Source organism: Pongo pygmaeus, chromosome 1 (assembly GCF_028885625.2).
Source record: "Pongo pygmaeus isolate AG05252 chromosome 1, NHGRI_mPonPyg2-v2.0_pri, whole genome shotgun sequence".
NCBI lineage: Eukaryota > Metazoa > Chordata > Mammalia > Primates > Hominidae > Pongo > Pongo pygmaeus.
In genome coordinates, this window is record NC_072373.2 from 77857483 (window position 1) to 77883161 (window position 25679).

General features: G+C 36.0%; 1 protein-coding gene across 9 annotated transcripts in view; it reads right to left on the bottom strand.

Moving 5' to 3' along the window:
• Nucleotides 1-25679, bottom strand: part of DNM3 (dynamin 3) — a 575478-nt gene that overhangs the window by 232490 nt on the left and 317309 nt on the right. Inside the window, exon 15 of one of the 9 annotated variants that reach the window (XM_054456219.1) lies at nucleotides 5449-5702. The exons of the other annotated variants lie outside the window; for them this stretch is intronic. Coding sequence (XP_054312194.1) covers nucleotides 5568-5702 — 135 coding nt within the window. The 3' untranslated portion in view covers nucleotides 5449-5567. Of the gene's footprint in view, nucleotides 1-5448; nucleotides 5703-25679 lie in introns of those variants that run through there. 9 annotated transcript variants of the gene reach the window in all.

The following is a 25679-nucleotide window of genomic DNA, read 5'->3' on the forward strand; positions in this document are numbered from 1 at the left end:
TAAAAATAAACCAAAAGAGAGAAAAATGAATATCATATTGCTGATACAAAGCGTAAGTGGTGTGAAAAATCTGAGAGTGGTCACTCTGGACTGCTGGTGGGAAAAGGCAGATGGGACAGACTCTCATGCAAAGAAAAGAAGGAGAAAAGAAAACCTTCCCAAACCTACAAGTGAGCCTTGGAACAAATAATGACATAAAGTTGTGAGGTTCCCTCTAGGGAGGTCTTCTGACACTTAAGAGGCAGGCAGAATAAGAAGAGAACAAATCATGTGCAAAGATATTTCCTTTCAACATTAAGGTGACCTGGCCGTGGAGAGTAGCTTCTCAGAGAGGACAACCTGGATGGTGAGGTTTTCAGAGCTTAGAGACACAAACCCTCCATAGCTAGGGTTCACAACCCATGATCCATGAACAATCTTCAAGATGGGGAGTCTTTAGAAATCAATCTGTGAATGTGTGCAATAGCCTGATGAAAACATCTATAACTCCTACGATGTTCTTAAATGTTTACAGAACTTCAAAAAGTTAAAGAACAACTGGTAGAGATGAAAAATACTTCCAGGCTGGCAAAGGATGCTCTCAAAACTTTCTATCACCAATTGATTCTGATTCCTTCAGGGAGAGGGGGCTGACCATCAATAGAGGGTGAGAAGTCCCTTGAAGAAGCAAGAAGTAGCAGCCTTTGTATCAAAAGAGGCAGATGCCTGGATTCTGGACCTCTCAAAAATAACTAAAACTATGCTCTAAATCCATGTCATCTTCAAAAGGGGGGGACGGTGTTGTCCTTCTAAATTATTTACCCTTTTATATTATGTCTCTTGTATATTATTTTACCTGCGGTTGGTACTACCTTAGGGTGGTCAGGAGAATGGAAACTGTATTTCATCATTACAAAGTTAAAAAAAAAAAACAGCAACTGACACAGGGTTAACAACCAAGTCCACATTCCCAAACCCTTGTTCAGCTCTCTAGGTCATGTTGCCTTTCTGGGTTGTATCTCCACATTTCTTGGAATTTGTAACCGACGTTTAAATTAACTCTTAAGCACTCTGCACTTTGAGGTAAAGTTGGTTGGTCGTAAGCAAAAATAACTTCAAAGTCTGAAGTCCTCACTCCCTTTTGGTCCCTAAGCACCCAAAAGATGTTCTGTCATCCCCCAAACTCTGGAATGTCTTCCCAGGAAGTGAGTTAAAATGACATTTCTCTTTATTCCCATTTTTATTGTAATTACTGATTAACAACGTTTGGTTTCTTGCTTCTCACATTTTTGCCTTTCTGCCTTGCAAATGAGTTTTATCATGCAGGAGACCAATTATAAAACAATGTAAAATATAACAACTGTTCATAATATGACTGCTTGGAATTAAAAAACAATCTATTTGAGGATGGGCCAAATTCGTCAGACAAAAAAGTCAAAATGTGGCTCCTAAGACATTTCTCCAGGCTTATTATCATAGTGGAACTAATCAACAAACCCTTCTATATTATTTTATTCCCAGTTTCAAAACCAGCTAAACTTAGTTGACTTAGATTATTCAGCAGTTGTTCTTATCTAGCTATGAAGCAGTGTTTGCAATACATTTACAATAGAACTTCACAAAATGGATAAACAATTACCAAAGTCTAGAAAAATGATTCCTAAGTGCACAAACACATTAAAAATCTTCTGTTTAGGCCAGGTTGCTATATAATTCTGAATAGAGTGTGACCTTGCTTCCCTCAGAGGCTCTTTGGAATTTGGCTCTGATTTCAGACTTTCCTCTGCCAAGCATATAGAATGAATTAGGTGAAGCTCTGTTACAAATGCACCCCACCCACAACGGTTTCCAATAGAGAGCTAAATGTTTGAAACCCACAGTTCAACTGAAATGTAAAAATGGTTCTGCTTTCAAAATTGAGTTTCACTTCCCTTTGTCTTGTGCTCACCCCTTTTTCTCTGCATTCCAATTCTACTCCCCAGTGAGAGAATAAAATTGGAACAAACGTAAACAGGAAACCTAAAGTAAACAGTCTAAATGCATATTTCTAGTCTTTAATTTCAGGTATTCACACACTGAAGGAGCCTCTTTCAATCTCACTGCCGATGCAAATAAAGGAGGCATTAGGAGCTTCCCTCAATTCCATCTTAGCTTTAGTACCCAGAGTCCGTCAAAGACCATTGAGGCAAAGAGCAAAACCTACTTATCTTCAGGACCCAGCATGAACACTGAGTGAGAGGAGCTGCCCCTATGTGTTGACTAAGCTTTCCAGCCTCCCTTTTTTTTTTTTTCAAATCACTTTACTTCTATTCCAGATGTTCGATGCTCTCTTGGTGTTCCAATTCTCAGCTGTTACAAAGAAAGCATCTCATGAATTAATTTATTATATGGTATAGGGTGTGCAAAAGAAAGAACATGGGCTTGCTGGCAGACCAACTAGGGGATCAAATCTCAGCTACACAGTTCATTCCCTTAAGAGGTCGTGACAGGAAAGCGATGAACTTCTCTAATATTTGGATTCTACATTTGTAAAACCCCAAACCCAAGTCTGCAACGAGAATGCACATATCAAGTCCATGGGTCAGATTCCGTATTTAATAAACTCTAAGATGATTTTTCCTCCTTTCCCACTCCTGGGCTTACACATCCCAGAAGTATTTGTCTTTTAAAGTAGACAATATGAAGAGAGCAACATTTAACAGAAACAATGAATTTCTTAAAAAGGCAAGTTAGGCCCTGAGCACCTAGCCTGGGGACATATTCTGTGATATTACCATACCCTCCAGATTGTGCTGCTCATTACTGTGTTGAGGGTCATTGTTTAGAAGGGAGGATAAAATTTCTCAATTTCTAAAAAAAATTAATTTCAAATTCCTACTTTTCAATCACCAACTTCCCAACTGCAGAAAAACTGCTGTGTCTCTGCAGATGGGTTTTATTTTATGTAGTGGGTATGTCTTACAAGAACTGTGCAATTTAAATGGTGGTCAATGTAATGATATTTTCCATGTTTATTTTGTGACAATTTTCTTTGCTTAACAGTTCAGGTTGTCTGATGCTATATTCAGATTACATATCTAAATCGTCCATCAGTATGTCTGGGATTCTTTGAGTTCTTAGTAGGTTTTAACATCATTTAATGAGAAGATTTAGAAAACATTGCAACAATAAACCTAATGAACTTCACAACTTGTAAGTTGAGCAGGATAGGGATACTAACGCTATTTTGTAGAAATAAAATTGATATAAAGCAACTAATCCAAGGTCAAGCTATTACTTGAGTGCAACTGAGCCAAGAACATAGATTTTGCTATTATTGTTATGATTGCTATTGTTTTGAGTACTAGAATATTAATTTCGATTACACTGCTGATTCTCTAGAAAAAAAAACAAAAACTTTGAAGCCAGGTGTATTGGCTCATGCCTGTAATCCCAGCACTTTGGGAGGCCAAGGCAGAAGGAACACTTGAGCCCAGGAGTTCAAAATCAGCCTGGTGAAACCCTGTTTCTACAAAAAAATAAAATAAAAAATAAAAAATAAATAAATAAATAAATAAATTAGCAGGGCATGGTGGCGCAACCCTGTAGTCCTAGCTACTCGGGAGGCTGAGGTGGGAGCATTGCTTGGGCCCAGGACGTGGAGGCTGCAGTAAGCCATGACTGCATCACTGCACTCCAGCCTGGGTGACAGGGTGAGACCCTATCACAAAAAATAAAAGAATAAAAAAAAAGTTTGAATGTATTTACCAAAATAATTGGCAATACTTTTAAGCAACTAACATGTTTTATTAACTGCCAGACCAAGCACATTGCCTACTTTAAAAAATCCATAATGTTTCAGTGTATTTGGGTTTTGAAACCCAGAATCACTGTATTTTCCTTAAACTGGTACACAGATAATTCTTAGTATTTATTTGCCAAGTCTTGACTTATGACATCAAAATTTAATTTGTGTTAACTTAAAAAAACTTTGTATAATACAGAATATTTTCAACATCATATTATATCCATTAAGTGTGTAAAACCAATATATTGAACTTTCCCAGAAATTATTTGTGTTTGAAACCAAAACTGGCTAAATAAAATATATCTCTATTGGGTAGTATGTGGAGACAATATGGAGAATAACAGGCATCATCTAGAGATGGTGCTGTATGTGCATATCTGTATTAATACTGAAACAAGTGATCTTCTTATCCCCTTTCCCTCTCTATGGCCATCACTTTCCACTAACCTTTTGGCATCTGGGACAGGACAGTCAATGCCTTTCCGTACCTAGCTCCCTTTGGTTAAAAAGTTGCCTTTTTACCAGTTCTTGGTAAAGGAACTAAGAAATTTTTTTGATAGAAACTATATTCAGTTGTCATGATTAAAATTGGACTTTAAATAATTACCTGCACAATTGGAATGATACTACATTATCAATACTTACTCTCAAAATAAAGTGCTGATACTATTCTCATACTGAAGTCACCAATTGCAGGAAAACTGGCGATTGGGGTCCTTAAGCCTTCCTGCAATGGTATAAAAGATTGGGTATTCAAATTTTTCTACTTTTGTTTTCTCTCTTTGAATAAAAACAGAAACCCAATCTTAGGACTCTGCGCCTAATGAGGCCCAGAATTTGAATTTTCAGGCAGTCTCTGAGGACTGTGCAGATAGAGGGAGGGCCATGCAGGGCATGCTCCACTTTAGTGAGTACCTCTGAGCAGGTTCATTGCAATTCATTTCATCTTTATTTTTGTCCTTACACAGAGTAGGAGAAAAGCAAGTCTGTGGAGAAAATTTTATTGAAATGAGCTGGATTTATTGCTGGACTTGGTTATCTTATTTTTGAGGAAATATTTGCATTTAAGGGAAAAAGTGTGTTTTATTACTTCACCTCTAGTACCATTTAAGGTATGTAATGATGGTTAGACATCAACCTGCAAAATATTTCTTCAGAGCACCCATGTCCTCTAGCTTCTCATATCCCAGTGATGCCAGATCCCAAATTAATTTCATTTACACAAACTCAACATTATTATCTCCATTTTTATGCTTTATCTAGTGAGTTAAGCATCTTAGAGAAATCGTTTTTTTTTGTTTCCCCTAACTGATCTTGGACAGACTGTTAAAAAAAAAAAATCTATAAAATGTTGTCACATTTTTTTCCTCTTGACCAGACGTCACATCCCAGCTTAATGACCTTCACACTACAATAATGTTGCCTATTTCTAACAGTAAAAAGTTCCAGTTCGTTATAACCAAAAACTCAGAGAAATCAACTATCAGTCTTGAAACCCCTTACATATTATCTTTAAATGGAGTTCATAAAGTTGTGGCAACACCCACCAAAAACAGACATGAGGCAGATTGATTCATCAGCACCTAATGAGTTAATTAAGAAACAAAGATACAAGAACACACAGAATTATGGCCAGCCTGGCCTTGCTTCTTCAGTTTTAGTCAGAGACCACAACTTCTTTTAAATAACCCCAGTTTATTTTCAAAAAAAAAAAAAATCCTCTCTTCAGACAGGATATGGGGGAGGAGTTAAGTGGTGATGTTTTACACATGCACATCTGGATACAGTCCAATTATTTCCCTTAAACATTCCCCCAGTTGTTTTCATTTTGCTCCATGCTTTGGCATTCATAAATTTGTGAGATTAATTGTGTGTCAGCAGTCTGCAGGCCTGGAGCTGGGCACCACTTTAGTAGCAATACGGCTACAAAACAACTCTGTAGAGAAATACGTTCACATATTTAAAAAGGAAAGCATAGTCACATAGTTCATTTCTGTTTAATATCAGGCATTGACATTATGCATAAAGAAGGTAGTGTAATCTTTCAGGGAATTGCCCTAATAGCAAGACATATATAGATATATATCTCCACGCCTACCAGAAATACGTGTGTGTGTGTGTGTGTGTGTGTGTGTGTGTGTGTGTGTTTGTAAACTCAACTGTTTTAAAGCATAAGAAAGGATTCATCAAGAGGAAAAATGGAGAGTTCAGGGCTGGACATTTGTGTTCCTTGTTTTCATCTGATTATTTTGAAGGGCGTGTCAACAGATTGCATTTCTTGTCTTGGAAATGTACTAACAATTAAAATTACCTTTGCCAAAAAGAACCAACTTATCTTAGAGATGGTGGAGAAGCATCTTTGTTTTAAAAGATGTTTTGCGAAGCCTCCTATGCTTTTGAAATTACTATATGAAAAGTGAAACTAGAAGCTTTCTGCCCTGATGTGTAGGCCTCACAGTTCAGATTATGAGCTCAGCTAAGGAAGAGCTGTGTTCCCCAGAGCCCAGTGGAGTGGCGGCACTTGGTAAGTGCTCCGTACTTGCCAGCTGACAACAAAAGAACTATCATTTAAATGTTGGTAAACAGATACTTATTCTTGTTTAATGTTATCTTGCATTATATCCATGACTAGGAAATAAACCTATTAGATATCGTGACATTTTTCACAAGTAAATGCCACATGCCAAAGTAAGGTAATAGGTAGGGCAAATTTTCATGCATATACATAGTTCTGAGATTTGCAACATCACTATTGGGAGGAAACTGGCAGCTTCTCCTCTAACCCTCTACAGAAACACAAAACATACAGCTATTGGAAACATGTTGATCATTCCTCTGGAAAATAATTAGGCTTCAAATAAATCATATGCTATTCCTGCAATAAAAGAAGGAAACTTTTTATGGTCTTCTGTTTTCCCTCAAGTACACTATATGTTGAGAAGTTTTACCTAAATCAAACTGTAATCTAGCAGTAAGCTCTTAATTATATAAGAAATAAAATGCATTGCAGATATTACAAAGAATCCACTTGTCCTTAGACTATTTATCTATCAGAATATTTTCTATGCCAATATATTTGAAGGCTACTGAGAAAATCACACACTGTTCTTTGGCTTTAGTTTCCTTGTGAGTAAAATGAGGTGCATACTCTCAGCCCTATCTACGATACAGGGTAAAAGTCAGGATCTAACGAGTGAAATTGGTAAACCGTAAAGAACAAAACAAGTGTTGGTTAGCATGCAGTAAACATACAAACTCTCCTACTCATGGTTCTGTATTGAAAACCAAAATACATAGTATCTTATTCTTTACATAAATTAATTTACTGATCTTGAGACCTAACTGAATCATGATAGCATATCCACATAGACTAGATTTGTTCCTACAGGGCAAACTGCCACGCATTCATTCTAAACTATACAAGAGCAGTCAGGTAACAGAAGGCAATGCTGCGTCAAAAACAATGCAAATTTGACTCAGAACTCAGAGACACGGTATGATATTTGTAACATATTTACAGATACAATTAGGCTTTATTGAAGCTAATTGATTTTCACCATCTGAGCTTATTGTCTACTAATGGTAGGGTTCTAGTCATCTAATCCCTGCTATGCACGCCATGGGTGAAAATTTAATTAACCTCTCAGAGCCTTAGTTTTTTAATACATAAAAAAGTAATAACACCTGCTCTGATGAAGCTATTGTGAAGATTAAAATGTGAGATATGAAGAAGTGCTTTTACAGAGTAGTCACCCAGTACTTATTGGTTATATCTAAAAATTATTGAATCCGTATTCCCAAAACTATGCTGGAAAATAAGTCCAGAATTAAATAAGGCCACAAATAATCCAAGCAGAAATGATCCAGCATAGCATCATTAAAATATACACACATATTTGTAAATATTGCCTGTATACATTTTTCTTAGAAAGTCCATATAAGTTATACAGAAGCTGAAATAAACCATAGCAAAAAAAACTTCTCCCCTCTTCTCAATGACATCTTGAATTTAGCAGTTGTAATTTTATTTTAGTAGAATAATACTTCTATTAAATCACTTTAATAATGATAATTATAATTAATACTTATATAATCCTTTAACTTTTCAAAGCATGTTCATACCAATTATTTTCTTTTGGTTTCCAAATAACATTATGAAAATATAATCTTGAATTTAATACCAGTTAAATACTAGTGGGAGTAACAAACTTTGTCAAAACTAAGATGCAATAACACTACTCAGAAAAGCTTTGCAACACAACCAATGGCCAAATTCCACTTCATTACATGTAGATCAAAGTCCACAAATGACAATCAGTCACCACTAATAATAAACAAAAAATTCTGGATTCTAGTACAGGCAGGGGAATGCTTTTCATGAATGTAAAATTAGAGGTAACATTCTGAAAGTAGGCTCCACAAACCAACTAGCTCAGCATTCTAAGTCCAGTTTCATTCAAAGTACACACAGATAACTACTATCACCGCCCTGGCTTTAGAGTATTAGCTCACCCAGCAGTTCAAAGCATTCCTCATATTTTAGACTAGAGGAGGATCACCATTTTTACTCTATTTTATGGACTGAGACATAAAGTGATGTAGACATGCCCATGGAGCTGGAATAAGACTTATTCTATTTCATCTCCATAAGGTGACCCCTTAACCCCCTGCAATCTAGCTTCTGTCTTTACCATTGTATTGACAATGAAGTCCTAAATATCACTGATGATCAACTAATAATCAAACCCAGTGACTTAGTCTTTCTTCCTTTCATTGATATCTCTGTAATATCATCTTGAAGCTGTAGTAAACCAGGGTCCATTCTCTGTCTCTCTTTCTGTCTCTGTTTTGCTCTCTTGCTCTCTCTCTTGCACACCCTTTCTCTCTGTCTCTCTCCCTCTCTTCATCATCACGGCATGCACTATCTTACTACCTTGCTTCTTTTAACTGTTTCATCTATGTTCATTCCTATCCCTTCCTTACTTGTGGATTCTCTGACTTACACATCAACCTCCTACTCCTCTCTCCAGTCATCTTCACTTCATATATGTAAAAAATTTACTACTGTACTCTCAGAATTATACAGACTCAAGTACATAACAAATACTCAATAAATATTTTTAAATAAATGAATAAATTACTCTCAATGGAAAAATCAATCTCTGGACACTTTCTTAAGGTTTATTTTTTAACACCAGTGTGTTGGATGGATTGGAATTGGATTTTTTTCTTCTTATTATTACAGCCATGTGCCACATAACCACATTTTAGTTGATAAGAGATCACACCTTCAATGACAGTGGTCTCATAAGATTATATGACAGTATTATTACTGGAGCTTTTCCTCTGTTTAGATATGTTTAGATACACTAATACTTAGCATAGTGTTACGATTGCCTACAGTATCCAGTACAGAAACAGGCTTTACAGGTTTGTAATCTAGGAACAAAACAAACAGCCTGGGCATGTGGTGGGCTAGACCATCTAGGTTTGTGTAAGAACACTCTATGATGTTTGGACAACAAAGAAAGAGCCTAATAACACAATTTTTAGAATATAATTATATCATTAAGCAATGTATGACTGTATATTCATTGGGCACATTAAGGGGAAAAAAACCCTATAAAATGAATTATAGTATTTACCACAGGACAATACTGAAGATGTGCATGACCTTTAGGAAGATCCAATGGAGACATTTCTCTCAGATTGTGTTTGTCTTATGGATACCAAAACCACATCACTGTTAGCATTTCCTCTGGGTTGGCTATAAGTCCACTCAGAGCCAAAGTGCTTTATAACACACAGTTAGGTATCTTTTAACATTGCTTCCTATTGTCTCATCCCTAACTCTTACTCTCATCCCGTAATTTTGTCTCTTAGTTATCTTACATTTCTAAGCCCCCACAAGGCAGGTAATGAAGTCCTTTATCCTAAACTTCTTTCTCAACATTTTCACTTATCCAACTTGGTTTTAGAAAGTACAGTAGTGCCCCCACTTCCCCTTATGTGTGGGGGATACATTCCAAGATCCACAGTGGATGTCTGAAACCTTGAATTGTAGCAAACCCTATATATACCATGTCTTTTTTCCTATACATACATAGCTATGATAAAGTTGAATTTATAAATTAGGCACTGTAAGAGATTGACAACAATAACTAATAATAAAATAGAACAATAATAACAATATACTATAATACTAGTTATGTGAATGTGGTGTCTCTCTCTCTCTCTCTCTATTCTTGTACTACACTCAACCTATTTTTGGACCACAGTTGACCACAGGTAACTGAAACTGCAAAAGCAAAACCATGGATAAGAGAGGACTACTGCAAAAGAAACTTCGAAAAACTGGCTCTTATTGGAAAAAAATCCATTTTCAGAATTATACCATTGTTCTCTCAAACTCAAAACACACCATCTCCAATTCCTCAGTTTCCCTTTGCCTTAAGCACCTTCAGTCACCAAGTCCTACTGAGTTTCTTTGTAGTTTGATCTATGTTCTTTCCTTTCCCTTCCTATATTCATAGCCCTAGAGCAGGCTTTCATTACAATATCTAATATTATTATCTAAATTTACTACATCTATTTTTCCTCCCTCCAACCTCTTTTCTATAATATATCCAAATAGATCAATCTTGCTATTATTTTGAGTTGGTCACTTCACAGATTAAAAACTTTCTGGGGTTCCCCACTGAGAAGGCAATGAGTCTAGCATTCAAAACTGTCCACAATCCCTCTCAAACTACCTTTTCACTCTGTACTAATTAGTTATCTTTTGCTGCATAACAAATTGCCCCCAAACTCAGATGTTTACAACAGTAAACACTGATTATCTTACATTTCTGTGGATCAGGAATCTGTAACGGGCTTAGCTAGGTGATTCTAGCTCAGGGACTCCCACAGATTGCAGTCAAGCTCCTGACTGGAACTGTAATCATCTGAAGATCTGACCAGGGAAACATCCAAGCTCACTAACCTGGCTATTTACAGGCCCTAATTCCTGCCATATTCTGTTGGTCATGGCACTAGTTTCCTATTGCTACAGTAACAAATTAACACAAACTTGGTGGCTTAATGCAATGCAAATTTATCACCGTACAGTTCTGGAGATCATAAGTCTAAAATGGGTCAGCAGAGCTGCATTCCCATGAGCAGCTCTAGGGGAAAATGTTTCCTTCCTTTTCTGGCTTCTAGAAGCTACCTACATTCCTTAGTTCATAGCTTCTTTACTTTCAAAGCCAGAAAAATTGCATCTTCTCTCCTCTCTGACTTCTGCTTCCACCCTATATCTCCTCTTCAACTCTGAATCTACTGCCTCCCCCTTAAACAGACCCTATGATTACACTGGATTTACCTAGATAATCCAAAATAATCTCTCCATCTCAAAATCCTTAACTTATTCACAAATCACGTGTGCAAAGTCACTTCTTCCATGTAAGATAACATATTTACAGGTTCTAGGGATTCAAATATGGACATCCCTGGGAGGGTTGGAGGGATTACTTAGCCTACCACAGTTACACAGACCAATCCTGAAACAACATGAGAGGGGATTATAAAGAATGTGTATAGAGAACACTGGAGCATGTCTACCACAAAATCTACCTTCTAACTTTTCCCACTCTTGAGCAAACTTTGATCCTTTTAGCTGGACCTGTCCAATTTTTACCTATCATTAAAATATATCAAATATGTGATAAAGCAAGTATAGTAAAATGTCAAAGTGTGGTAGAGAGCATACTAATATTCAACGTAAAATTCTTTCAACATTTGATTGTGTGAAATTTGTTATAATAAAATGTTTACCAAAAGTGCACCTTAGCTCCCATCTTCTTCATGAAATTTTATTTCTTGCTATTAGTTCTTGGAGGAGTCTCCTTCCTCCAGTTTCTTATTTGTACTTATTATCTATACCACTCACTTAGCTTCAAAGAATATGGGATTTCTAATGTCACTGAAATTAAATATATGAATGGATACTTCCATTTCTTACTGTCAGGTCTTTAAGAAATTAGGATCATACCTTACATTTTCTCTATTTTTCCCATGGCACAATCTACAACTATAGTAAGTATTCAATGATAACAAATGGATAAATCAATATTAACAGGTTTTGAGGCACTGAAATATATGATTTCCCTGCTATATCAGTTTACTTGTAATCACTTGTAAAAATTAAAGAAGAAAACCAAGGTTTATACATAATTAGTAAAAGAAGATTATTGTTTGCAAATAAAGATATTACTGATTCAGAGCCAGTGTGTGTGCTTTTCGTTATGTTTCCAAAAGTAGGAATACATTTCTGCTGATCCAGCCATACTCATCTCCTCGTCTCCTGTGTGAACAATAGCAGTATTTTGTAAGGTGTCTGGCTAAAGTCAGGAGAGGGTATATGGCCATTAGATTGGTAAACTGTTGTTAGAAATAAAATTCCCTGGTACTTGTTTTGTTAGAATGCTGTATGCTTCAATGAACTAAATTTACTCCATATGAATTAAGATAATAATTTTTAAAAATCAGTATATCCACAACTAGATGCTGATCCCACTACTTGACTTTCTGTTCTTGAAAGATATAAAGCCACTTAGATAAATTATGGAAACTTTCTGAACCATTTTGTGATATCTCATTCAGAAAATATTTGTTAATATTCATAATGAATTCCTATTGTAGTTTCCCTCAATGTTAGAGAGTAAACCTGAAACAGCAATATCCTTCACCCATTTGTGAAAATATAAAACACAAAATGATCTACTTGCAGTCTACATACCATTCATAGGATAGTCTGCCAATCTTCCCTCAGTAGACATCATTACTAACACATATGTTGCATGCTTTTTCTGATATAAGGTAAATTAACAAGTGATATTAAAGAGTAAGAAAAGAAAACATCAAGCACGACACCAACTCTAACACTGAGACATTTGTTAAAAAATGTCAGCCAAGGAAGATAAATCAACAACGTGTAACTTGTCAGTCCCTTCTAAACCAAACAGCAAAAATCAAGAGTGGGTATCCAAGTCTCAGATGTAGCCCAGGAAAAAAGTGTTTTTTGGTCTGAAATCTTCTTCCATCATTTATGGACAAATTTATTTCAAAACAGAGCATATTCACAATGGATCCACAGTTCAGCAGGACAGGTCTCAAAACCTTGGATTTAAAATTTAAATTAGGTTCCATTAATTTATATTTCCTTCCTGAGCTGATGGACTCAAGCCCAGGAAAAAAGGAGAAAAAAAAATCATTCTATACTCAATCATCAAATTTGTTTCAGGTTCGGCTACTGTACTTTTAAGAAATATTTTCTAATATTCAAAAGCATAGTCTTCATTTTGCGGAGCATATATTTTATAAAGAATAACATCATTTATATTTCTAGTCAAGAAATCAACAGAGCTAGTTTTTCTTATTAACATACTATTATGACATACTATTATTAACATACTATTTTCTTATTAACATACTACTATAGTATCACCAGTAACTCATCATAATTTCAAGTTTGGCATTCCAGAGTTATGGATTTCTAGTTTGGTATTCCTCTTAGGTATTTGGCTTTTAAATACTGTTGTCCTGGCTTGGTCCTGGCTATATATGATCCAGAAGACTTAAGCTGCAGAGATCTCCAGTTAGGGATGAATATGCTTTATGTTCACCGCAAAATATAAAATTATAGGCCAAGCAAAATTAATGAATATTAAATCTTTGAAAGGCAAACGTTAATGCTAAGAATTATCTCAACTATTAACCCTAAACTTTAATACTTTTAATGAGAAATAAATCTAACCATAATTTTTTTTTCCTTTTTAAATTTACCCTGAAATCATTCCTTGAAATTAGACTTCTCCCTGATTCATTTGGGGACTTCAAGCTCTCTTTTGAGCCTATAATCCCAGTGCTTTGGGAGGTTATAGTGGGACGATTGCTTGATGTCAGGAGTTTGAGACCAGCTTAGGCAACATAGCAACATAGCAAGACCTTATTTAAAAAAAACCAACAAACAAACAAAAAAAACTCTCTTTTGAGACTAAGTTTTGTATTTTCAATTGGATGTCTTCACCTGAATGACTTACATATGTGTAAATCTCAGTATATCCAAAACTGAAATAATTATTATATTTAACAACCTCACCCCCTGCATCTTCTTCTAGATTCCTTATGTAGTTATTGATACTGCCACTCTGCCCACTTGCTTTAACAAAAACTTTGGCGTCATCCCTGACTCTTCTCTCTCTCGACTCCCTTAGCAACTGCTCATCAATTCTATCACTTTAACATCCCTCTTCCATCCCTGGCTCTCCATCTTCACTGTCAGTGCCTTAGTTCTAGCATCCATCATCTTTCACACATTGCAGTCACTTCTGAAATGTTTTCCCTTTCTCCAAGTTTTCCTCCTTCCAATCCATCCTTCACACCTCTACCAGAATAATCTCTCTAAAACACAAGCCTCATAAAATTGTTTCCTTGCTCAAACCCCTTCCGGAGCTATTCACCACCTGTAATGGTAGCTTACTGTCTTTTTATGTGCATAGCACAAATGATAGATAGAATTACTAAAAGAGATTAAAAGGCCAACATTGGTTAAAGATGCCAAGTTTGGAAAAACTGGAAATGAGTGTATACTCTTCCTTCAGTAGCTCTTCAGTACTGCATCACCGTTTGTTTAATAAGAAATGTTTTCCCAACCACACATGCTGTCCTGCCTACTCGGGATGGCAAGTGCTTCAATAACTCACTAAATTCTGCAGTTTTTCTTTGGTGGTTGGCTTGGCATTACATCACATCTTGTGTCTTATCTCTGATTTACATACAACTGTACCCTTCTCTATTGGTCACATGACCCACCAACACAGCATAAGGCTGACATCAATACAGTAGTAAGTATAGTAGTCCCCTTATTCTCGGTTTTGCTTTCCCCAAGTTTTACTCTTTTGTGGTCAGCTGTGGTCCAAAAATATTAAATGAAAAATTTCAAAAATAAGCAATTCATAAGTTATAAACTGTGCACCAATCTGAGTAGCATGATGAAATCTCCCATCATCCCACCTGGGATATGAATCCTCCCTCTGTCCGACATATCCATGCTGTCTTTGCTATCCACCTGTTAGTTATTTGGTAGCTGTCTCGGTTATCAGATGGAAAAAAAGCATACTATACACAGGATTCAGTACTATCTGTGGTCTTAGGCATCTATGGGGAGTCTTGGAATGTAGTCCCTGTGAATTAGGGGGGACTACTGTATTTGCAGATGTAACAAAAATGAATAAGTGAAGGCTTGGAGACACACCTATGAAGAACATGGGCTTCCTCACTAGTCAGCAGCACCCAAGTTGTTAACTACTTACTGAGAAGATGGAGTTTCAGTTCTTTAGGGGGTTCTCTACCCTTTCCCTGTTACATCCCAGAGGGTTGTTTCCCATCATTCTTCTCACAGCACCCTGTTTACTCCATCAATAAATATTTATCAATTCAGTAAGCAGCAAGCACCTCTTACTCAACAGGCACCAGGTGCTGTTCTCCAGTCCCATTCTTTGATGCTCCCAAACCCCCATACTGGAGATTTCTTGTGTCTGGAATATAATCCCCCATCCCCTTTTCTCATCTTCCCTCCACAATGAAGAGAATAAAGACTCAATAACTACTATTTACAGAAAACTTTTTGACACTCTCCTATTTACTTCTATCTATCATGTGAATACAGAAATTAGCACTACTGAAGATAACCACACAATAAGTATTGGTTAAGTCAATTTCACAATCATTGTGAGAGATTGTCTTCAGCCTAACCCTTCCGTCTAAGGTTGATATCAACACATTTTCCAAAGCATGTTTGTATCTCTTCACTCTACACCAAGGAGAAGCTGGCCCTGAGGTCTTCCTGCACAGCAGTTGTAGACAGTATACAGCTACTGTACCCAATTGTTTTAAATGGAAAATGACAAGTAAATAACAAGTTTGGATAAAATGCACAGCTAACCTATTTTCTGTAGTAAATAGGTAGGTGCAGTCATACCTCTCCGAAATGTAACTTTTTACTCAGAGGAACTCATTCTTATATTTGACTCATATACTTTCTTCTGCCTTCTAATACAAAAACTATTCATATACTTTTATCATACACATTCAATTCCATTTAAAAATATATATAATAAATTATTCAATAACATGATCATAATAACTAGAAAGAAAGCATTTTTATTGTTATATGTCCCCAAAAGTCAAAATAGCTGAACTTGAATAAAGAAGGTAATATAGAGTAAGTATAGGGAGGAAGAATGAAGATCAGTAGTTAATTCATACCAGCTACAAACCCTCTTCTGTTTGGAATTATGTGCTATTCCTCACATCTTCCTTTGGACTTATTAGAGCAATTGGAGGTATGTCCTTTGAGGCACAAAACTAATCAATCTCTATTTCTCAGAAGTTACGTTGAAAAAGAACAAAAAATCAAGACCAGCACACAGAAGAGATCATGAATTAAAGAATAGGCAGAAGTTAAAAACTCCAGGCTCATGAAAAATAACATCACTATTTCTAACAGTATAGAAATATCACCTCAGCCAGATCTTTTTTCCCCTCTATTTTTTAGTTTAGTATAAAATGAAGACAGAGTTGGCATGACCCCTAGAAACTCAGAAATGCAATTTTTCTTTTCCATGATTTAGTTATAAAAAGGTGCAATGCACCAGTCAGTCTTCTTCAAACATGGACTGTGCAAGAATTTATGATGGGGTTTGTGGGCAGACTAGAGAAGGTGAGATGTAGAGAATGCCTACTGAAATGCTCCCTGGCTCCTTCAGCCAGAAAAACAAAGCAAACAAAAAAACAGCATTGGGATATGCCATTCATAAATTCTAAACAGATTACCCTAAAATGACTGTCATTAACAAACATTTGTAATATTGACAACACCAATTAACACTGAAGTTCTTACTATATTTCATTTCCCCATACTAGGAGGCTTACACATATTAATTCATTTAATCCTATTTTCATTCACATTCACATTTATAGATATGAAACTGAAGAGACACAGAGATTAAGAACCCAAGTTTCACAGCTAGTAAGTGGTGACCTGACTCCAGAGTGGGCCCCGTGCATCTTTACCCTCCTGCTTTGTTGTTAAATGCTTAAGTCTAGCACATCTGTGTTCACATAGCAGCTTCTCCATTTATTAGCCATGAGACATGAGGCAAGATATCTGACATCCAAAGCCTGTTTCCTAATCTACTAAATGGGAATATTAATGGCACCTCCACTTGATATTGACAGGACTTAAAAATAAGTATTTAACATATATTAAAGTTCAACGTATATGAATTTAAAACATAAATGGAACAAAACAAAAAACTCTCTAGCTTATCTTCATGTGATGTTCTTCTACTGCCTAATCCTTCCCCTCTGAAAACATTGATCTAGAAGCTAGTGCTTTGTAGTGCATAGATCTCTAGCTCCTTCCAAATCTGCTTCCTAAACATGCTTAGAAAAAAATGCAACTAAGTTTATAAACAGAGCTTCAAGGGATTTCTTTGCACACTGTAAAACCCAACACTATGCTGTTAAGTTTTGCCCTCGGTTCCTTGATATTAAAACTGAAAATCAAAATTCTTCAAAAGAAGAAAAAAGAAACAAAATTATGGATAGTTCATTTAAATATCACAACAAACCATTTTTTAGTTATTAGAAACTGATGTTCACATCAAATAACAACTTAGCCCTACATCACTCAGCCGGTAAATGGAATAATATTAACCTATGTTCATGCCTACAAACATGCTTTCTAGTAAGTCAATCTTGTTCATGAAGTTTTCTTTTAAGTCGCCCTAGATCCTTGTAAGGTTTCTTCCTATCTCCAAATTCAAAGGCTTCTATTAACTAGAATATTTTTAAGGGCAATTTGATCAAGGCTCAGTGGCATTAGTGGCCATGGCCTTAGAAGCCAAAAAGTCAGGCTCAACCATTTGAAAACCAAACATCCTTAGGCAAAATGTTGTTTTCCCTAAGACTAAATGCCCAATGATAGGATGAAAAGATTATGTGATTCTTCATGATTTCGTGAAAATAACAGAATGAATCATTTTCTTCTGAGAAGCAGCAGTCACAGAGATGTAGCTAAAAAGACAGGACTTGGGGTAATTAGGAGCCCAAGAGGCAGATAAAGGAGTATTTGACCCATTCAAGCTCTGCGAGTACCCAAACTCAGCTCATTCAAGTTGATGGAGAATTGGTACAGAGGCTTCTTCTTAAAAGTATCTGCAATGGAGGAAATCCCCCTCAATATGGAATTTCATTCCAAACAAATTGCAGAAATAGGGAAGGATTCTGTCTTATAAAAAGAATTGCATGGTGATGATAACTGAGCAAGATATACTATGGTGAGCACTCAAAAGAAAAAAGCTAATGTATATATCCAAAGACTACTACTATTTTCACCATCCCTGACTTATAATTATTTGCACCTTTGAAAATTCAAATGCAAAAGGACCATGTTCGTCTTAAAATGTATGCCAAGTTTCACCTCTTACAACAATAGTAGAAACCCCTTCTTGATAATCTTTTACCAAGAAACCCCTTGATAATCTTTGGGTTTTGCAACTTGGCAACTTGGCACAGCTTGATAATCTATGCCTAATTTTAAAATGTCTGAAAGTTCTCATCAGAGCAGGACTCTATAGGCAATAAGACTGTGTGAAGAGCCTGTCTCATGTGGAGTTGGCTGGGGACACCTTGCAAACCTAATGTCTGCATTTGGGCTTCCTGTATAGAGGTCTGCTGTGCATTTAATATTTCCAGTGAGGCAAAGAAGGCTAGAACAGGAAGAGAATACTTTCAACTAAGTCATGTCTCTCAGGATCCCATATACTTCAATTGCTTAGTGGAGACAAGCCAGAGCATTTGGTTGCTCATGAGCAATTCTAATCACTCCAAGCACCCTGTGGTAATCTGGACACATACTTGGAGCTTTTCCAGAGAGCTGTTCTCAATCAGGCAATTGTCTCGATAATAGAACAATTGCATACTCAGCCCTATTTAAAGCATTCATCCTGCTATGACCACTAAACATTTTGTTAAAATATACAGGATTCTCTTTTATTCTCTGTGTTAACACATACAAGGAGAAATGATAGCACATAGTGAGGAAATGGCAGGTATGCTTTCTTGCTTTCCCAATGCAGTGTAGTTAATATTTTAAGAAAAGACAAAAAAAAAAAAAAAAAAGACAGGGAGACCATATTTAATGATTAGGAATCTAAAGTAATTCATTAATCAAGTATTTACCTAACATCCTAGCACTGAAAGCTATTGCACAGTGAATTATGATATAGGTAGTTAAAGCCACAAGGAAATGTTTGCTTTATTCTGAAATAGAGCAAAGTTGTGCTAATGTTCAGGAAAATAGCATAATATCCATGAATGCTAAAGAGTATAATTACTCCCGGAGATGGTATGTTCATGTTTTCCCTTTGTAGTCTTTTATCTGAAGAACCTAAATCCTCAAAGCATCAGGAATTAATCTCCACTTTGCAGGAAATTGCACTTAAAAAAAATCTTACTGTGGTAATACGACTTATCAAGACACAGTTTAAAAACTCGAAGTCTCTCTAATTCAAGTTCCTAATGTGATATTTTGGAGCAACATGAACTAAATAATTGTGACTGCATTTAAATTTTCAGTACACTGATTTTGATAATTCTATGAAGGCAAATTATGTACCTGTTTGTCCCAAGTAAATAAGTGAGGGCCTCAATTATATGGAAAAAAAACGAGATTTCCTTTGTTAATAAGAATCAGCAATTTTCAGTTAAGAATGCAATGCTTTAATCAAAACCACAATGAGATACCATCTCATACCAGTTAGAATGGCAATCATAAAAAGTCAGGAAACAACAGGTGATGGAGAGGATGTGGAGAAATAGGAACATTTTTACACTGTTGGTGGGACTGTAAACTAGTTCAACCATGGTGGAAGACAGTGTGTTGATTCCTCAAGGATCTAGAACTAGAAATACCATTTGACCGAGCCATCCCACTACTGGGTATATACCCAGAGGATTATAAATCATGCTGCTATCAAGACACATGCACACGTATGTTTATTGTGGCACTATTCACAATAGCAAAGACTTGGAACCAACCCAAATGTCCAACAATGATAGACTGGATTAAGAAAATGTGGCACATATACACCATGGAATGCTATGCAGCCATAAAAAACGATGAGTTCGTGTCCTTTGTAGGGACATGGATGAAGCTGGAAACCATCATTCTCAGCAAGTTATCGCAAGGACAGAAAACCAAACACTGCATGTTCTCACTCATAGGTGGGAATTGAACAATGAGAACATTTGGACACAGGGTGGGGAACATCACACACCAGGGCCTGACGTGGGGTGGGGAGATGGGGGAGGGATAGCATTAGGAGATATACCTAATGTAAATGATGAGTTGATGGGTGCAGCACACCAACATGGCACATGTATACATATGTAACAAACCTGCACGTTGCACACCTGTATCCTAGAACTTAAAGTATTAAAAAAAAAAAAAAAAGAATGCAATGCTTTGCCATTTATATAGATCTGAGAATGAACTTCTGGATGACATAAATCTTTGTTGCTCCTTTTTAGTCTCAAGCTCCCACTTTTGGCATTTTAGGATTTTAGAGCAAAAAGGCAGGAAGAGTAGTAGAAAATTAAAATGAGTAAGTTCTATTTTTTAGCAGCTCTGATAAAAAAATATAAGAGATTAAAATGACTAGCAAAAAAACACGTTGGGTAGGATGAGGAATTGTAATTATTCATATAATTAATTCTGCAAACACTTTTTATTGTATACTATGTTCTAGGCACCTTGCTTGTGCTAGATACTTAGAATTCAAAAACAGATTAAAACCCACATTGGATTATTTGTCTTCAGGGGATCCAGGTCTAATCCTAACTTGATACCCATAGCTAGAGATAATTGAATTGGCAGGGCACATTTGTTCCTGGAATTCAAAAAACTTGTATATATCTGTAGTATCTATATATGATGTGATCACTATGATGGCAAATGTATTCATATTACAGCATATATAAACCTTATGTCGTGAGGTACTTTAGTGATGATGTATACATCATGATTAAAAATATACATTAATTGGAAGAGGAGAAAGAAATCACAAGAATGTATTTTGTTTGAAAGCTAATCACCTATTTAACTGAGGGTATCAGCTATAATTATTCCACTAATCAACCACAACTTTCAGCTGCAGTTTCTCATTCAGCACACATATATTGAGCATTTCTACATTTTTGTTCTGAGTTCAGGGGATATAATATAAAAAGACCAAGTGTCTGTTCTTAAGGTGCTTGCATCCTGGAGGAAACAGACACATAATCCACAAACCATGTGGTGCAATACCCATAAGTATTAATAAGATAGTGATTAGGACAGGATGCAATGGGATCTCGAAAGAGAGACCCCCTAAGTTGGCCAGGGGGAACAAGAAAGGCTTCCTTAAGAAATCTTTTTATTATGCTTCATATTCCAAGCACCCAGCACAGTGCCTGGCACATAAAAGATAATTGATAAAAGTTTGTGGGATTAATTAATTAATTAAGATTTTAAGCAATGTGAAGAATTCAAAAAAATATATAAGGTCCTGACTTTGAAAAGCTTAAAAATTCTAGTGGGGAGATGAGACATAAGCACATAACATGAATATTAAAAATAATATATTTTAATGAAGCATTAAAGGTTTCTATGCAACATTTGTCACAGAGGAATAAAGTATTACCTTGAGTTGGAGGTGATCCGGGAAGACTTCTTGAAGGAAGTAAGAATTTAAATGTTCCTTGCAGGGTTGGTTGCTGCAGATTTCATGAGGTAGAAGGGGAAATCCCTGCTCGAGGTCAGGGAGAAGCTCAGTTTGGCTAGGGATCTCGAGCAGGATAATAGTAACCTACAACACTGGGAAGGTAGGCTGGGGCTCAATTTAAGAGACCTTTACATTCCAAGACTAACAAATTTGAACTGTAACCTATAAATTATAAGAAGTCACTAAGTTTTTGAGCAGTGTGGTATCATAAAAGCTGTATTTTGTGTATGTGTATAAATATTAAACATGTAGAAATATCTTTACTCCCTTAAAGTAAAATATCTTTACTCCCTTACTCTCACCTTTTTTTCCCCTGAAAGACATAGTCATTTTGTTCTATCTTTTATTTTCCACTTTCTAAAAAAACTTTTTTGAGATAATTTTAGACTTCTCAAAGCATTGGAAGAATAGTACAGAGAGTTTCCATTTACCCTTCACCCAGTAAAGCTGTATTTTTGAAGAAGGAATCAGGTTAAAGACCAGTTAGGTCTTTAATATGCACATACACATAAGTGGATTTACTAAGATTGCTTCTTTAGATAGGCTGAAAATGGACAATTAATAACACTGGATCTCCAGACTACATTGTACACTTGGTTAAAATGACCAACTTGTGTTTGTGCCAAGTACTCAGCCTCAGGACAAAAAGGGTTACATGTGCCATTAGTATAAACAGGAGGCATGCTTGCTTTGGGTTTTGAAACAAATGACTAGAAGAACTGCAGTGTAGCCCAGCCACTTTTGACCACCCTAGGGTTACCATGTCTGATGCCCTTAGGAAAAAGGGTCCTTTAAAACCACTCCCACTACCTTCCTCATACACTGCCTCTGTCCTCCAGGAGCAGGAGTGGCTATGGTTTGGTAGATTGGGCCACCCTTGCCAAAGGGATTAACAGGAAAAGATCAGCACACACAGGCATAGCTGTCCCTCTGGTTTACACCTTCATGTGCTTGGCATCTTTAGGGTCAAGGCTGATGTCCTTTTATGTGTGGTTAGAATATGATAAGATGCAAAAACTTGGGTATGAACATTGGGATAGTAAAGGCTTCCTTTGATTAGAAGCTACCTATGCCTCACCACCTCAGGAGAAGTGGTTGCTCCAGATACATGAGCCAGAGTTTTTTGCACTAAGATCTGGGGACAAATCCCCGGAAAATAACGAGGTGTTATTTTGCTTTTCTTTGCCATTATTGCATCCTCAGCAACCATAGGGGAAGTGATTGCCATAGTCTCAGAGGACTTGGGTATTTCTGATCCGCTGGCTGTAATACTAAGTAATAGCACCCTAACCTGAACGCAGCCCTTAACACTGCCTGTCACCTTAGATTGTATCCTATCATTTTGGTTCATAATAAGGTCTCAAAAAAAAAAAAAAAGAAAAGAAAAGAAAAGAAAATAGAGAGAGAAAAGGAAAAAGACAAATAAAACACAAATTCTCTCCCCTTTTCCTTTACTATTTTAAGTAGGAAGCTACTGTTGTTTTCAACTGTACTTTCTTATTTGAAAAAGCTCAGTTAGTGGTTAGTTCATTATAAAGTCTCAACCCCACATTCATTGCAGCATTATCCACAATAGCCAAGATGTGGAAACAACTTAACAGATGAATGGATAAAAAAAATGTGAGATGTATGTGTGTGTGTATATATATACATATGTACGCATGTGTATATATGCACATGCATATATACATATATACACATACATATACACATATGAAGTACGTACATATGAAATAATGAAATATTCAGCTTTAAAAATGAAAGAAATCTTGCCATTTGTGACCATGTGGATGAACCTAGAGGGTATCATGCTAAGTGAAATAAACCAGACACAGAAAGACAAATAGTGCATGATCTCACTTACAAGGAATCTGAAATAGTTGAACTCATAGAAAAATAGAGTAGAAAAGGTTGTTGCCAGAGGCCTGGGGGTGGTGAAGGAAATGGGGAAGTGTTGCTCAAAGGGTACAAACTTTCAGTAATACAACAAACTAAGTTCCGGAAACCTACTGTACAGCATGGTGACTATAGTTAAGAATATTGGCCGGGCCTGGTGGCTCACGCCTGTAACCCCAGTACTTTGGGAGGCCAAGGGGGGCAGATCACGAGGTCAGGAGATTGAGACCATCCTGGATAACATGGTGAAACCTCGTATCTACTAAAAATACAAAAAATTAACTGGGCATGGTGGCACACACCTGTAGTCCCAGCTACTCAGGAGGCTAAGGCAGAAGAATGGCTTGAACGCAGGAGATGGAGGTTGCAGTGAGCCAAGATCACACCACTGTACTCCAGCCTGGGTGACAGAGTGACTCCGTCTCAAAAAAAAAAAAAAAGAATATTGCACCGTAAACTTGAAATTTGCTAAGAGAATAGATCTCAATCTCAAGTGTTCCCACTGCACACACACACACACAAATAGTAATGATGTGAGGTGATGTACATGTTAATTAACTTAACTGTGGTCATCATTTCATAACATATATCAAACCATCACATTGTACACCTTAAATAGATATAATTTTTATTTGTCAAGTATACTTCAGTAAAGCTGTAAGAAAAATAAGTCTCAAGGATGCCTGCTTTCATGAATAGGCAGAATTCTACCAAAAACTGGCTTATGTAAGTGTCTTGAAAAGAATATATGCTCTGTATTAAAGGAATATTTAAAAGATTTCACAAGTATTCATTCACAAAATATCTTTTGCATATATTATTCAAGTCACCTTATGCAAAGCCCTGAAAACAAAGAAAAGAGTAACACTCTCACATAATGATCTGAGTATAGATTAAAATAGATTGAAGTAAATTATTCTGGGAAATCTGATATTTTTTAATTCAAAAGAAAAATTTTTAAGAGATTTTATTTATCAAAGCAAGCCAAAGTTTTGTTTTAAAATTTTAAAATATTATAATGTAACATTTTGAAATTAGCAATATATTCATATAGCTCAAAATTCAAAAAGTATAAAAAGGCATGCAAGGAAAAATTATCTGTCTTACCCCTTACGGAATATGTTTAAAGCAGGAGAAATACATAAGAAAGCCGTCAGCCATCTCTCTTTCTTTCTTTTTTATTTTTTTCTGTTTTCCATGTTTGTGTTTTTGAGTAATTGTCACCATGACAACATCATATATTAAGTAAACTACTTGACATTAATCAGGAGGTCAGAATTTACTGCCAAATGTTTGGAAAGCAGCCCTTATGTGTATGATTTGACCCAAAATGATGTTTTTTTGAACTTATAAATCATGCACTCTCTAAGGAAAATCTCAAAGCTGATAATCAAGCAACAGCAACAGATATGTCAATATATTATACTAAGTTTAAATTATTTCATTACAAAAAACTGTATAAATAATCAAAAGCAGAGGTTAGGCAAGAAATTACACATTGTTTCTCAATGACAATAATAGCACATATTCCTATGTTTCCTACTATTATAAAAATATTTACTAACATAAGTCCATGTCGAATATATATTTGTTGAATGAATGCTTTAAAGTATGCAAATAACAAATTTAACCAAATGTCAGACAAAGCTCTTTTAATTCCTTGGCAAATACACTTTATCCAAAATATTGTCTTAGAGAATCACACTTTTAGAAAACGAGACGGCCAAATTATCCAACCCCAATGGATAAATCTCATTTCAAAAAGACAGTCACTGAAAGAAAATCCACAACTTATCATGATAGTACCTCTCTTTGTTCAATAGCAGTCAATTTTATGGAGTTCATTCTTTTGCTCAATCTATGTCTCTGGCAGCAGTTTATACTAGTTTGTTTATTTTCCCTCGGAAGATGAACTGCGGCTGAACATCCTTTTTACACTGAAATCTAATTTATTTTGAGGCAGTTAAGTCGATATTAACCTTCTACCCAAGTCAAAACAACACCTTTTCCCATAAAGTCCTCCTCAGGCCCCCACCACTTACATTATCAGATTGCAATCCTGAATCGTTTAGTTGCTAATTTGTGGTACCCCTCTCAAATTTTTCATATCTCTCTTAAAATGTAGGTATTAAATGGAGTCATGTCTCATT